At 40.2% G+C, this 16,412-nt stretch overlaps 2 protein-coding genes across 2 annotated transcripts; one reads left to right on the plus strand and one right to left on the minus strand.

Moving 5' to 3' along the window:
• Positions 1-595: 595 nt before the first annotated feature.
• On the minus strand, positions 596-5,780 carry LOC134060232 (C-type lectin domain family 4 member M-like). Its single transcript, XM_062516864.1, has 5 exons — positions 5,615-5,780; positions 4,065-4,535; positions 2,299-2,441; positions 1,792-1,889; positions 596-1,612 (listed from the first exon to the last, which is right to left on the minus strand). Exons 1-5 carry the CDS (start codon positions 5,739-5,741, stop codon positions 1,471-1,473), a joined length of 981 nt encoding a protein of 326 aa, XP_062372848.1. The 5' UTR covers positions 5,742-5,780; the 3' UTR covers positions 596-1,470.
• Positions 5,781-10,475: 4,695 nt separating this feature from the next.
• LOC134060164 (uncharacterized) lies at positions 10,476-14,598 on the plus strand. Its single transcript, XM_062516781.1, has 12 exons — positions 10,476-10,566; positions 11,830-12,025; positions 12,153-12,204; positions 12,331-12,486; positions 12,642-12,759; positions 12,899-12,949; positions 13,054-13,131; positions 13,261-13,317; positions 13,414-13,473; positions 13,627-13,788; positions 13,886-14,031; positions 14,263-14,598. The coding sequence occupies exons 2-12, from the start codon at positions 11,917-11,919 to the stop codon at positions 14,447-14,449; spliced, it is 1,176 nt and encodes a 391-aa protein (XP_062372765.1). The 5' UTR covers positions 10,476-10,566; positions 11,830-11,916; the 3' UTR covers positions 14,450-14,598.
• Positions 14,599-16,412: the final 1,814 nt, after the last annotated feature.

Below are 16,412 nucleotides of genomic sequence, written 5' to 3' on the forward strand. Positions count from 1 at the left end.
CGAAAGTCAGTACATCCCTATGAGATTGACTACTCAAATGCTGACACCCTCAATTTTAAATGAGGAAGTGTTCAGACATTGCAGAAGATGATAGTGACTGCGCTCATATTTGTATTACATCTTACATGAAAACAGAAAACGCTAAAATAGCTTCAGTACATGTACAGTACATACTGTATAAAATGGTATGAGATGCATGACAAACAAGCACATTAAGTTGTGTTACTTTTCTTGAAACATACAGTTGTGGCCAAATGTGTTGACACCTAAACAGCTTATTGAAGGAATGTTTCATTCCTCTTGAAAAGTAATGACATAAATGTGAGGGTGAGTGTGTTTTTTACAAAGATAATGGCCTGGACAGATTTGCTGTTGTCCATTATAAAATATTGGATTATAGGTGTTATACTGGTGTTTCAAACTTTATTTAAGGAGGGTTTGGATTGTGTAGTCATGAGGATCAAAGACTGTGCTCTTGAATCAGTGCTCTATCTGGTGGTGTAAAGTGGTGAATATTCCTTAATTTATCCAGTCCCATCAGTTGAGTTACCATGGTGTCCATGGTACTCAAGTCAGAATGAATGCATTTGCTGGGTGAAAGAGAACACATGTCAGCACATTTATTATAAGAAAACATGACATTTCAATGATTTAACTGATCTTAATCTTGTGATCAGCAACTTTTTGTTATTGTAGTCTGTGCAGTTGTAAATGCTTTGGTAGCTAAAGGTGCATATTATGATCCATACTCAAACTACCAGGGTTTCCTCACTTTTACTAGAGTTTCCCCATTTCTACTTTAAGACAAATAAAATTAGTAACACAAACATTAAAAAATAATAATAAAAAAAAGTATATGATCTGTCAAAGTATTGAATGAAAAACATATCTACATATCATCTTGCGCAAGCAATAAGAGGAATTCATTTAAAGGTGCAGTCAGCAATTGCGCATTACATCACATATATGTTTGCATTTAAATTTCTCAGCAGACACTTTTGTCCAAAGCAGTAACGCACATTATATTTAATCAAGGAACAAACACCAGTGAGGTACTGTAGCTCACCCCTCTCGTCAGTGTTTCCACAGAATAGAAGCTCCACGCAGTGCGCATCTTTGTTTGGGAGACAGACTGCCCCCATTTTGTTTGATTACAGTTTTCAGAGCATGGGCTGTCTACAGAGACTGGGATTTTTCACGGGATGGGAAGCCAACAAAGAATGTTACGGTATGCAAACGGTCACTGGACCTTTAAGCTAAGTCGCACATTTCTACACCGATATAGCAGACACAGCGTTGACTGTTTTGGGGCACTGAGCAAAAACATAACATGAAACAAAAACACTGCATCGCCTTTTACATTGCATTTCCTGATTTCAAGAGAGATCATTTATGCTTATTTGTATGGTAATTGATATTGATCAAACACAGATATTGACTCAATTAATGGAGACTCAATCGATGAAGTTCTTAGAAACGGTCCTCACAAATGTATTGATATGAACTAGAACATGGGACATCATTCCAAGCTTTATACGGGTCTGCGGCGTTTGAGGAGATTTCTGCACAGTCTTCATTCCCGGCGTTGTTAGGTTCACCAGGTGCCCAGAACCTATGAAAAATTCACTCTGTCAGTTGGCTGATTCAGTGATGTGTTTTCAAACAGATGTCTTCTTCAACCAGCAAATCTACGCAGCTTTAACACAATGGGCATGAATCATGGGTTTATTTTACTACTGATAATATCCTGGACATTTTTAGAGAGCAGCAAACTAGTAACAAAGCTAATACTTTGTGGTCAGTCGTGTGTCGTCTACCCATTTCCAGACACCCTCGTTGTCAGTATCTGAAAGTCCAATCCAGACATTCTTATATGGTAGCAGGAATTTCTGTGAAGTTATGCAACAACATAAAAGACCATCTGTTATTCATGCTGTTTAGTTCAAAATCAGACACATTGGCATGTTTGCGTCATTCAGTTGAATGAGTGTTACCATAATCTTCTGCAAGTGTCAATGGAATTAGTGTACACTGGTCTTAAAAAGGTTATTAAGTGAGTTAGGTGTTAAATGTTTAGTCTGTAGCTATCATGTCATGTCAATGTAACTACCTCCTGAACTGAGCCTCTTGTTGACGGATATGCTACCCTTAGCGTGTGTTTCACTTCCCTCCTAGTGTTTACCTATTGTTGCCCTCCATTCAAATGAATGGCTTGGTAAAGATGATAGTGAGTTTGTTTCCCACGGCCTGTTACAGTATAACATTAAAATACAAAACTTCAACTTGTCACAATTTTACCTGCTCTTCTATGTCATTCACAATCATCAGGTCTGCCCCCATGTTTAAACAGCTGTCTCTGCTCTGCTGCCAGGTTTTCTTCTCACTGCTGACTTTGTAGACACTTGGTTTTCTGGCGATCCATCCATCTTCAAGCCTGGAATCTGGTGAGCAATTAAGTTTGAAAGAATTTGAGATGTTATGAAAAAAGTACAAATCATGTGTAATTCTTCCTTTCTTGACATACCTTCCATATCAGTTTTTTTCTGCATCTTCCTTTCTGATGATGGTATGTAGTGGTAGGTTTAATCAATTTATTATAATAGAAATATTGCTTATAACACATTGTCACAGACAACTGGAAGTGAATACCGGTATTTATTACTTTATTTTCCTTTTGTAGGCCTACCCAAAAAATCTGGATATGAAAACTGCTGGCAGGCCACTCCTGACCCCCATGGGCTGTATCTTTGACACCCCTGGACCAGAGGCTTAATAAGGAATAAGCTAGGATGGTGGGTAGAAGGTACGGCACACATTTTCTGCATCACTTCCATGCTGTAATAGCAACACTGAAGAGTTTTTCGTACCTTAAAATAATGTTTCCAAAATAATTTCAGCGGTTTATCAACTCGTAACAGGGTGAACGGCACTTCTGCTTGTGCTTTGCGGCCCTCTATCGGCTATAACCGCACTAACTTTATGAGGTGGGGTAGTGTATCTGTAGTTCGATTAAATGAGACTACAGAAACTAAAAAAATTGACTTGCTTCGATGTCGCAATACATCATACTTTCATAAAATCATACAAAATATTCTACCTTGTCTGTTATTTGCTGGATAAACAAATAGCGTGTGTGCGACAGAGGAAAAGTGCTTTAGTGTTGCTTTAAAGGGATATTCCGCCATTTTTGGAAATAAGCTCATTTTCCACCTCCCCTCGAGCAAAACAATTGATATTTACCTTTTTCCCGCCAGCCATTCTGTGAGTCTGGCGATACAACTTTTAGCTTCAGCCTAGCATAGATCATTGAAACGGATTAGACCAGTAGCATCTCGCCTGCTAGCATCATGTTTAAAAGTGACTAAGATTTCCGGTAATCTTCCCATTTAAAATGTGTCTCTTCTCAAGTTAGAAAGTGCAATAAGACCAACTGAAAATGAAACTTGGTGTTAGCTGATTTGACATGGAACTACACTCTCATCTGGCGTAATAATCGAGGCAACTTGCCTGGCACTACTACTGCTTGTTGTCTATGGGGACTATTTTCAGATGCTGCGTGATATCACTGCGCCCATGGTACGTTTGCAAGTTGCCTTGATTATTACGCCTGATGAGAGTGTAGTTCCATGTCAAATCAGCTTAGAAATACGCCAGGTTTCATTTTCAGTTGGTCTTATTGCACTTTCTAACTTGAGAAGAGACACGTTTTAAATGTTTAAAAGTGACCAAGATTTCCGGTAATTTTCCCATGATGCTAGTAGGCGAGATGCTACTGGTCTAATCCGTTTCAATGATCTATGCTAGGCTGAAGCTAGAAGTTGTATCGCCAGACTCACAGAATGGCTGGATGAACAGGAAAAAGGTAAATATCAATTGTTTTGCTCGAGGGGAGGTGGAAAAAGAGTTTATTTCCAAAAATGGCAGAATATCCCTTTAACTATGTATCTACAGACACTCGACAGAACACAGAAGCAGACTATTAACTCAGCTCCTTAATTGTAGGCTACATAATGACATGCATAACATTTACCACAGAATATGTAACTCATTACATTTTCCCTCACCTAATTTGGTACGCGACTGATCAATCCCTCTGGTCATGTTGTCGTAACTGGCCTGCAGCTGGGCTTTCTCATCAGACAGCATGGCGTTCCTAGTTTGCAATTCAGACTTCTCTCTGTTCAGATTTGAATAGTTGCTATTTAATTGTGACTTCTCTGAGATTAGATTGTTGTAACTTATCTGCAAGAGGTTTCTGTCATCAGTCAAGTTGTTGTAACGGGCCAGTAGCTGGGACTTCTCTTGAATCAACATGTTGTGACCGGTCAGCAAGAGGTCCATCTGTTTATTCAAGTTGCTGTAAGTTGTCTTTGACTGGACTGTGTTGTGGGTCACATTGTTGTCGTCTGTTAGTTGTTGAAATGTCCCATCAGTGCTGTCGTTTTTGCAGTTATTGTGTGATTTGTGTGATATGATGACAACAAGTAAAATCACACACAGCACCCCCAAACACACTGTGGCCCGCTTGTAGAATCCTGGGGGAAGCATGCAGTGGTATCATTTGTAAGAATGTTGTGATGAATGTGTGTGCGAATGAAAGTTTACCTGAAAGGTTCTCATTCCAATAATAAGCCTTAGAGCCAATGTGAATAGAGACAAGCTGAGACACGACTAGGGGGGAGTAATCACAATCTGCTATGGTTAAACGACCAAATGTGAAGGCAACTTTACACTCATGTCCACCACAGAGGACAAAATTAAATTGCATTTATTGCAGGTCTCAAGAGAGATACATCTCTGACTGACTGACTGATCAGTGCAGCCATTGGCTATGTATAAAAGTGCCTCAATAGACCTCTGAAGTTTGCCTACAAAAAAGCCACCCTCTTTGCCCAAATAAGGAGATCCCGTATGTTGAGTATTTTTTACTATGGGAAAATGACATGGGGATTTGGAATTTTCGCGCCTGTTAAACTCTCACTGGGACGAAGAAATTGGAAATGCAGACGTTTTGCACTACACAGTTTTGTCCTCTGCATTCAAGTGGATATATTGATCTTTAGTAGGTGAGGATGGCACACTTTGATCTTTGCTACCCCAGAGCTACTGTAACAATGTTACTATGCAACTTGCCATAGGCAGTTAGCTTCAATTAACACCTGGAACTCTGTATAAGATGCTTTGGATCCTATTTGTAGGCGAACTTCAGAGGTCTATGGTACTCATCTATATCTGTTGTGATTGGCCAGGCTGATTTCCCGGGAGGAAATCAATTTTAGTGTGAGAGATTCCAGATCAGCCAATCAAACAAGCTCTCTGATTTTACAGGCTTTTCAGTCGAATGTCTTAGAGTACCAAGGTCGTGTACCACGTATAATTAAATTCTTACTTGAACACTTCTTTATGCACATTGGCAATAAAATAAATACAATTAAAAGAATAGATAGAAATGGGTGCTTTGAGAACACCCATTAACATGCAGAATAAGTACATTCATGAAATATATAAATCCATTGTCACAAATACAATATAGGTCACAATTGACAATGAAGGTTGTTACTGAGCCACATAAAGTAGTTGAGGCATACTGTATATACTGTAGCTACCAAGTTACCTTTCTTGCTCTGTCGGCCTATGCCCATCTTGTTGAAAATCGTACTGGCAGATATTTTGTCGCCTTGGTCCCAGTAAGACCTGCTTTCTTCGCTACTGTCCACGTCCACAAGATTGTCCTCTGCCATGTCCACTTTCTATTAACCTCTCAACAGCAAGTGATAGACCCAAATCTGTTTTGCCTTTTTATCAGTGGTCTGGTGCAGGCAAAGTGCAGACGTGGCATGTAAGGAGGAAGTCAGAGGGGTTACATGAGAGTGTGGACAACTGTGACCTCTCCAGTACTCAAATGTGCCATCAATACAACTTCAGAAGGAAGTGTCGAAATCACAATATCGTACCTCAACATCAACTTAGTTTAGGTATTTAACTATTGATTGTACTATATATGATGTTGCACAGTATGGTCATCTCTGATATTAGTATTTCTGTGTGTGTGTGTGTGTGTGTGTGTGTGTGTGTGTATGCGTGCGAGCATGTGTGTGTGTATGCGTGCGAGCATGTGTGTGTTCAGGTCTGCGTGCATGTGTTATTGTGAGAATAAAGTAAATCATGCACATCAACAATCTTAACCTGGGTGCTGGACCAAGGAACAGGCCTAACAAGATAAGTGAAAGAAGTCTGCCACACCAGTATTTCCTCCCAAATATCTTTTCACTCATTTGTGACGTTTTAGGTGCAAGCCCTTTATCAGACTTCTTTTACTTATCTTGTTATGGATGTGTACATTACCAAGAGAGAGAGGTCAGTATTGTGTAACTGCTTCCTCTGAGTTGAAACACATTGTACATTCTGCTGATCAAGCAGCTTCTTGATGAAAACACGGAAATGTTTTAAACCCTTGGAGCCTGAGAAGTGCAGCCTGCCTCAAAAGTCCTTCCTCTTATGACTCAGTAAAAAAAAACATTTCATTGTATACAAATTAAAAACCCAATCCAAAACACAACAGGTCCCAAATGATGCTTGTTGTCAATTGTATTGTGGAATGATCTGTTTTTGATTATTTCAAAATGGCTAATATTAGGTTTTTAGTTATTACAGTATTGTATAAATATTGTTTTCATGTTTACCTCCCCCCTCATCATGGTTTCCCCAGATATCTAACCTTTAATAATACATTTCATTTTTTTCTTCATAAAGAACAGTGTGTTTTGAAGTGGGTAATGGCAGATATATACAGCTGTGACTCTCCCGCAGCATTTATGGTTGTCTCCAATAATGACCAGTGTCTAGAGCTCAGAATCCACAAAACACATAACGGCCCAATTCTAAATCCAATATTTTCGCTGAATTTATTAATTTAGCAGATGCTTCTATCCACATTAAATGTCAATTCAATTAAGGGCTAATTCTCCCTAGAGCGACTCGGTTTAAGTGCCTTGCTCAAGGGGACAGCGGTGGAAGCTGGGAGTTGAATCCCCAGCTCCATAATGACCACTACATTATCACTGCACAATATGATTCATTAGCATATTTCATAAGAAAAAGGCAGCCATTTATGACAGATATCCAAAATGCTGCTCTGCACACTCCACAATACTGTAGAGTATACTGTAGGTCATAGTGCTATCCAGTGAATAGAGAGAATGCATATGGGAATAGTGAAGTTATAAAAAACATAATCAAAATCAAATAACGTAAATTAAATATTAAAACAAACTCTTTTCAGTCCCTGTTGGACAATTTTGCAGGTGTGGGGGACATGCAGATTTAGTCAATGAACATTCTTTGGCAACAGATACAAAAAAATAAAATAAAAAAATATATTTATATATATATATATCCCCGATTACTGGACAGTTTGTGCATGACCACCAATACAAACTGTCCAGTAATCTGTGATATATATAAGAGAGTTCAATGACTCTTCTGAGTTGTGTCTATTCTGAGTAATTTCAAATGCTGACACCTGCTATTTTGAAATGCTGAGAGACAAGAGCCTTGGCTTTGCTGACAATGAAAGATTATATGCACGGTCATTCAGTCTTGTGGGAAATCATAGGCCTATATTGTATAGTGTTTTGACATAGCATTACAATACTTTATACCATTAATAGGCCTACCATTTTCTCAACAATAACATGGGACCCTGGTCTGGCCTGACACAGAAGACTTTGCACTCTGTGGCTAACTGGAGGCAGTTTGCACTGGCTATAAATGGAGCTTACACCCAAGACATAGTCATTAGTGCAAGAAGAGCTACTAACACCACCTGTCCTTTGATTGCTGGACAAAAATAAGGCCCATAGTTCTTGGAGTTCAGATTTATTTGATTCACTGAGTCAGACCCAGGATTCACTACCTCAGGGTGGCCAGCAGAGCTGCTCTCCCAACTGTTGTTTTAAAATAGATCTGCATGCACTTCATTCGCCCTGACCTAGAGGGAGTGGGGGTGGGGGGTGCTGCAGGATCATTTGAATCCTATCCTCTTCTTTTTCCACCCTTAGTGACAGGCGTGATGAAGCCACACTGCTCATTTTTTTACCATAACACAGTTTCTCCCCCCTGCATGTTTTTCACTAAGACCTCTGCAGCTGTCTAGTCATTGAGAAGGCATAAGAAACTGAAAAACATTTTTCTAATGTTTCTGCCATGTCAAACCAATAAATGAAATTTTATCTGAGCACAAAGCTTGACAAAATATGGTGAAAAGAAAAATGTTTTTTATTTGTTGCCGTAAAATTTCAGATTTTTCATTCTTGTAGGTTCTCTCATATGGTTGTGTGGTGGCATTGCAGGATCATGAAGATCAGGATACAGTTTACTTCTATTTGGCTACTTCTATCACACTTCACAAAATGTTTTGTAAAACAAATAAGCAAACAAAAATGTTCTGGCATGTTACTTGCATGTAGCCCTACATTTGTCTAGATTTAAGTGACTACGGCTATGGAATTCTGGAGCTTTGGACTTGGCAATATTCATTTCACTGTGCTTACTGCCTGTGTGATACACGTGTCTCAGGCATGGCTGAAAACATGTGCATGCTAGGTATACTGTAGACCTCTGGAGTTTGCCTACAAAAAGGAATCAAAGCTGCCTTCTTGGCCCATATTTAGAGATCTGGGTGTTAATTGGAGCTAACTACCTATGGCAAGTTGGTGGACAGAGGTTTGCTGTCTTACCAAAGATCACCCACTTGAAGGCAGAGGACAGAAGTGGGTTGAGCAAAACGTCTGCGTTTTAGACTTTGAGTCCGACTGCCCAACATGTAAGTCAAGTCGGGCAAAATGAACGGCAACGGTTCCTTCCTACTGATGACGGCACGGAACACACCGAACAGTATCGCGTTGGTGTGTTAACGCCTAGCCTGATTGCCATCGACTTTAAAGGCTCTGCGAGACTTTGGTCTGACCAAGAGCCTGTTCTCAACTGTTTCTCCAAGCGCTTGGTTGACCCGCCTCCTTTAAGTGCCTCGATTTGCTACTGGTCGATGTTAGAACCAATCACAACACTCTTTCCTCTGCCTTGAACACGCCTCTACCCAGAGCCGTTGGAGCTGCTCAAAGTTGATTGGTTCTCGACCAAAGGGGGCAGTTCTGCAGTTTTGGGGAATTCAGAAATCCTGCCCGATGAGCAGTTGGCCAGACCAGCGACAGCAACGCCGAAGGTGTTAGGCTACGTCACTGGGAGGGCGTGCCAGGCTAGTTAATGCCTTCACCGAACTCCAAATGTAAATGTTCCATTCACTGGACCAAGTAGTGCTTTTTTGTTTGCCGCCTTCAGTCACTAAAGTCATTGGGCCCCTCTCATTCGTCTTTTTTTTATCTATCCTCCCTCCCTTCCTCGGTCCTCGTTCCCACTGATCTAGATAAAGAATGATGGGACGGCAACAATTGGATAGTCTAGCCATTGTATTTTATATATATATATATCAGTGGGAATGAGCTGGAGAACTGAGGAAGGAAGGAATGGGAGGATATATAAAAAGAGGAATGAGAGGGGCCCATTGTGGCACTGTGGCTTAACACTTTATTTTGACAGCCTGCACAACAAATGGCAGTTTTAAAACGAGTCTTTATTTACTCCATGAGCAAAAAACAAAGTCATGACATTAGAACAAAACAGCAAGGGACAGGACGGCACCAAGGGTTTAAATACAGAGAACAGAGAAGGCAACAAGACACAGGTGGGCAAGGATCGAGGCACATTTTCAGATACAAGGAAACAGGAAGTGACAAAGAAACACTTTGGATCTCAAATGTCTATTTGCATGCGGCCCCTCTCCTCGATCCTCTGTCCTCCAGCTTATGCCCCGGAAATTGTTCAAAGCTCGGCATCATCGGGGATATCTCATTTGTCTAATCACCACCAGGTCAGGGGAGGTCAGAACGAGGAGGAGAGAGGTGGAAGTATACCTGAGGAAACACAAGTATGTGGATGTGGTCGTATCAGAGTAAAACCTTAGAGATGCCGCATGACATGCAGTGATGCCTCGTATAAAAAAAAGAGACAAATTTAAGCAAGTACATAGTGATCAGGGGGGCCGTTTGTTTATACCTATATAGCGTTTTATGTTCTTCATCGACTCTGAAAGACATACATTAATTACAACCTGAGGAAGAGATTGTGATTACATGTGGTATATCAAAAATAAATATGATTTTATTGATCACTGAATCCTTCACACACCCAGTTGAATTAATTGTGTGCGTAGCTCATCTATTTCTTTTGCTGTAGTTCTGCATGCAGCATCTGACTGCGATTTCTCTTCACGTAGTTGATTATAACTGGCCTGTACTTGTGATTTCTCTTTAACTATTAAAGTTCATAAAACTTTTATACAATTCATCCCTTTCTTGAGCAGTTGCATTGATTTCTGCTTGGCTGATGTTACAGTCCTGTAACTGTTGTCTCCCTTCAGTGATTATGATGATGAAGTCCTGTGATGACGACAAGGAGGAAAGCACACAGATGGCCTAGAAACACCACCGCCAGTTTAATGGCACTATGGTACCATTTAAGCCCATGCCAGACGTTTGACTTTATTCATAAACATTTCTTAATTTGTTCTTTAAAATATGGATAAGTAAATTAATATACTTTCAAATGAGAGATTAATCCATCATTCTAACAAATGTTTATAAACCATCTTAGTGTCTATGAAAAATAATGTGAACTTAGATTTTGGTGGGCTTAATGGGTACGCTTAGGCCTACTTTACATTTTAGTCATCACAGGGTTCAGAGTAAATCCCAGGTGATATAGTGATAACATGTTTGGTGCAATCATCATCTGTATATTTTAGTTAACAAAGGGTGGCCTAATAATGTAATACCAAAGATGGCCACTAGGAGGTACACTCTCCTTCATTCAAAGTTGCACTGTTCAGTAGGAGAGATTTAGTGCCCTATATAGGGCACTAGAGAGATTGAGGCAGGGGCGCCCCCGAGGGGTGGCCAGGGGTAGCTGCGGTAGCTTTACTTAGAGTAAAGTCTGGCCACCTCCATTCTCTGTTGAACTGCTCACAGAGTATTTATCGCAGTCTTAAGGCATATCTTCAACATGCACTCAGTCTACTAAGCACTTCTTATGGGTTATGGTTTAGTGGTTCTACAAACAATAGCCTACAGTTTTATCTAGTGATGTAAAACATTATAATAGTAATTATATAGTAATAGGAAATGAACACTACGTACACAAGTGGCAACAGTGGAATAAAGTAATATTCTAAATATACGGGAGATAAATACAAACAGGATAAGTGGGATAACAGGTCACCTCGTCGGCCATTATCCCTTACATATCCAGCTGCAGAGTACTACAGTACTTGGTGTACACACTGAAATGGTATTATGACATCATAAGAGAACACTGAAATTCAGCTACCATTCAACTGCAGCCTAATTTTAGGCTTTGCTGAGTAGCCTGCTTAAAAATGTATTATTTAGGCTATCAAACATTTGAATTGATGAACCGGTAAACTCTGAACCAGTAATAGACTACATCTGACTAAGAGGTTAGTTTTTAATAACCACGCATAAGCCAAATTAATTAAAATAATGATATGATAATTTAGCTTTGTACTGACTTGTTGTCATAATGAGTTGACATTGACATCATCACTGACATCACAGACACAGTCATAAAATCAGACAACTGCACAACACTCATGTGTTAAAAGCCTGCTTCAGTTACACTGGTTCATTGATTGCTACAACATACAACTTGCTACAACTGTAGAAAACTGTTGTAAAATCTAAACACCTGTTACAGGAATATTGCAGAGAAGCTCATTGCATCCCCTAGGACCTGACCATTTGCACCGATTGGATATTTTAAGTGGGAGTGATTTGCCTCCAGATGAAACGGATCACAGGCCCTCATGGGGCCAAATCAACAGTTGTTGTCAAGAGAGAAAGCTCATCTAATATCAGTGGACAAGGAGAAGCCAACAACCATGGAAATTGGGGTAATACCTCTTACTAGAGTCTTTTGATAATGATGTTTTAAACAATTAATCTAAACTTCTCTCACTCATGCTGACAATGGAGCAGTCATGCTTAGCAAATTAATGTTTATGTGCTTGTATTCACAAGGTACAGTAATGTATGCTGAAGAGAAGAATGAAATCACTTGCTCCTCTGATGTGTAAGTGGCCTGATGGAAGGAAATGTCTTTTCAATGTCTGACCCTCCCACCCTATACATAGAGCTGTTTCAACATAACATGGTGACATTCACAAAACCTTGACATAAAGGTATTGTGTACCCTTAGGGATGTCCATGTGAAAGGCCGCTTTGTGGATCTGTGGCGCCAAAAGGACCATCTACTAAAAAAGAATGCCATCCTCAAACAGTCCCTGAATACCTGTGAAGATGCCAATGCTGAACTTCATAATGAGAACTCTGCCATAAGAAAACAGATCAAAAGGTAGGCTATGTGGACCAACATGAAGATTTTTACCTGATGTCCCAAGCTGTTTTCAGAATGTGCTTTCAAACAAGAACTCAAATTAACAACATGAAGTGATTAAAGACTTCTGTGTGACAACAACAGACGACAAAAGTGTTTGTATCATTGTACAGTATGGAGCATTCGGTCAGGGGTTTGAGCCAGGTGAGGGCAGAAATGGACATCATTCGTGCAGCACTTGCTGAGAAAGAGATGACCAACTGTGGTCTTAAAGTCTGGATTAGTAAACTGGTGAGTTCCCGCAAATATTCGTCAACAAGTGTTTGTGTGTTCTCCAAAAACAGCCCTGTAGCCTCATGTAAACTCACATTACTCATACAATGCAGTGACAGTATGTTAACCCTTATTTACTATTCATTTTGCCATATAGCAAAAGAAGAATGAAGCTCTGAAGGACCACCTTGAAACCAGCACCAATGAGGTAAAAACTCTCTATCTATCTGTCAGTGCTCTTCACCATCAATATCATTGAAGTCAATGCTGCATCATCTGTTCTTGAATTCTTTGCCTAACACTTCCTGACAGAGATCTGATAACTTATTGGCCAAGGAAATGGACAAAAAAGACCAAAAGAAACTGACTCTGCATGTTCTGGCATTGCAGGTAGGGCTACTACAAATCAAGCAGCTTGGTGTCTTCAGTGACTTCACAGATTTTGACAAGGTGTTTATGTATGCCTTCGGCAGACCATTGTGTATCACTAACCTTTATGTACTGTATTTGTGTGCATAGCAACAACTTGAGCTGACAAGGATGAAGATCGCAGAAAAAGACGAGATTATGTTGCATGTGAGTAAACTTAACTTTTGCAACCCTACCTATTTGATCCCACTGCAGTAGATAAGAAGTTGTTTTAACATGCACGTTTCATTTGCAATCCTTCAGAAAGATTTTATGATTGATCAGAAGAAGGCCTCCATTGACGAGATGATCAGTATTGGACAGGTGCTTATGTAAAATAATAATAACAATAACAATAATAATTGTTGGTATACCCTTCAAATTCCTTTTGCCTGTTTGAGACAGAAGGCGTTTGACTGCATGGACACATTTCTGTCCAAATCTTTCCGTTTTTAAACTTTTAAAACAACTCCGCAGGACCTGAAAAAGAAGGCTAAGGACCTGAAGAGACAGTTGGAAATGGTAGAACATGGTGCGGCATCTGGACAGGAAAGTTCCGTGACCTCTGATGGACATCACACTGGAGCCACCAGGAACCATTTGTCTCTGGCACAGGAGTTCAGCCTGTCTGGATTTCAGGTGGGTTCTAATATGATAACTATTTTATCCTCCAGTGATATATTATCATCCAAATCAACTCATCTCAATAACATCTCAACAAAATGGACTCATTTAGGAGTCATTTGACGAGGAGGTGAAGGCCACTGAGACGGTCAGCCTTCAGAGAGAGACCACTGACCGAACAGAGGATGTAGTCAAGGAGTTGAACGAAGAGGTGGAAGAGATCATTCAGCAGGTGCAGGTCTCTGCATCTGAGAACAGGTAGATTACCAAGCCATATTCATATCATCGCCAAATTAGTTTGCGTTTCAATGTCCCGTCCATGGTATTAAACTAGCAAATAGGTTTCATCTAGTTATTAAATTAGCGTCAGTTGTAGACTTGAGACTTTGCGCATCAATCTAAATTAGGGCCCTGGGTTGTGTGGGTTTGAAAAGCCACTACCTTTAATTTCCTAAAGGTTGACGTTTCTCTCTTTTCTACTCACTGCAGTACTCACTGGCTGAACAAGGCCTGGACCAGCTGCAAAAGAGGGGCCCTGCTCGGGGTTAGTTTTGGCCTGGGCACCGTGCTGCCCTTCTGCCTGTTGGGGGTCGCCATGACATCTTGCTCCAACTTCACCTCGACTGATGCTCACCAAGACATCCTGCAGCACGGCGCATTTCTGCCGCCATTTTAACTTCTCCATGAGGCTGCAGAAAAACTTCATCAGAATTGTTGACACTGTGGTGTTTGCTCTGCAGATGTAGAACTGGATATTTGCACAGCTTGTCTCAACAGGATGAAGGACAACGGCCATTATTGCACATCATCCAAAAATGGAGAGATATTCTTGCATGTTCATACGCTTTTACCATATTGAAATAAACATGACTAAAAGTGTCAGTTACATTCTGCAACTTATTACGTCATACATACACACCCCACAAATTGCAATGGAAACAAGTTTAAACTTTGAAAATTGAAAATGAAGATTCAAGTCTATTTATTATTTATTAATGAGTTATGTAAGCCACCATGAACACAGAGCAATCAATCAAATCCTCAAACAAACAAACAAAACTTTAACTCTATATTTTTCAATTAAAATGATTAATTCGGTTCACTGCATTCAAACTACCAACCAACCGATGCACCAAACATCAAACAACCCATCAAACATGTCCACTCTCCCAAAAGATCTTCAATGACCCCCCCCCCTACACACACACACCAGATTGCACTCTCACCGGCATGTGTGTCTGTAGCCTAACATCATTGCTATGTATAATAGTCCGCTGACAATTGCGGCGGAGTTGGTGCTTCTTTCATTCATAGGCTATCACTCAGCAAGTAGCTTTGTCCGTTATCTAGTGGATTTCATTGAAAGTGAAAGCAGACGGGCTGATCTGCGTTCTGAAGAATGTTTGACGCAAGTGTTCGATGTGTGTGATGCACTATTATTAGACAAAACCCTCTCTGAACATGAACTCTGTAGTGCACTGGTTCCTTCTAGACAGAGGAAGAGAGGATTGGGGGTTCATCAAGTGTAACCTAGAAAAGTTCAAGCGTGAACAAGACATTAGGACGACAGTTCAGAAACACATGAATCAGCTGACTGTTCATGTCCCTTTCCATCTGCCTCGTCTGGAGGGTTTTGTCCGTCAGTTACCGAGAAACCTTTACAATAAACTCAAGATACCTTCCTGCTGAACTGTACTTGAGGTAAAATGCTAAGTCTTTTTCTCTCTTACACAGATAGACATAGACTCAAATAAAGAAAGACAATAAAATGGAAACCAACAAAATGTCTGTAGACCAACCCAGTTCACCTACACTAGTGATCGTGGCTTTGAGTTAACCTCATGAACATGAAGCACTGTGTGACCCCCTCACGGGTTGCTAACTCCTCCACAGGAAGAGAGAGATGGGGAAATGGAGTTTAAGCAAAGATCCTTCATTCATCCGCTTTAACCCTCTCTGGTTTAAGTGCCCTTCAGTGGCGATTCTAGAGATTTGTAACAAGGGTGGCCCTAGTGGGGCACTGGTTAATTCAAGGGTGGCATCAAGATAAACAGAAACAGGCTCAAGTTGTTAAATTAGCACACATGCATGAGTAAAACCATGCGCCAAGCACCATACTCATAAATTGAAGGATGTCTTTGTAATTGGATAAAATGTCAAATACAGTTTTCAGCTCATTTTTAGCTCTGAACAAAACCCGTTCAGAAATTAGGCCATTTGAGCAAAAGTGGAAGTGTGAAATGTTTTTTTCCAGTGGCTCTTAACTGGTCTGGTTTTGGAACCCATCATTTCACAAGTTCATCAAGTTGTGACCAACTATATATATATTTAGCATTAAGGCCAACGAATATGGTGAGGTAGCCTACATACAGTAAGACACGCAAAGTGCCTGGCCTATTTGTGTGGAAAATGCAGATGTTTGCCATTACATTTGTGAAGTCTTTAACTGCTGATATTACCTCAAAGTACTACTCTACAGGTTTGTCTTTGACAGGGGTGCGTTGTTTCCAAGTGGCACTTTAGTTTGGATGGTTTTATGCTCTCATATGCACCCCCACACTGTCTTATTTTATCCTCAATTTAAGTTAATTCTATCTTACTTCAAGTTTTAAGGGTTGCAGCCAACTTGCGTTTCACAT

Source organism: Sardina pilchardus, chromosome 16, assembly GCF_963854185.1.
Source record: "Sardina pilchardus chromosome 16, fSarPil1.1, whole genome shotgun sequence".
In the NCBI taxonomy this organism is placed as follows: Eukaryota; Metazoa; Chordata; class Actinopteri; order Clupeiformes; family Clupeidae; genus Sardina; species Sardina pilchardus.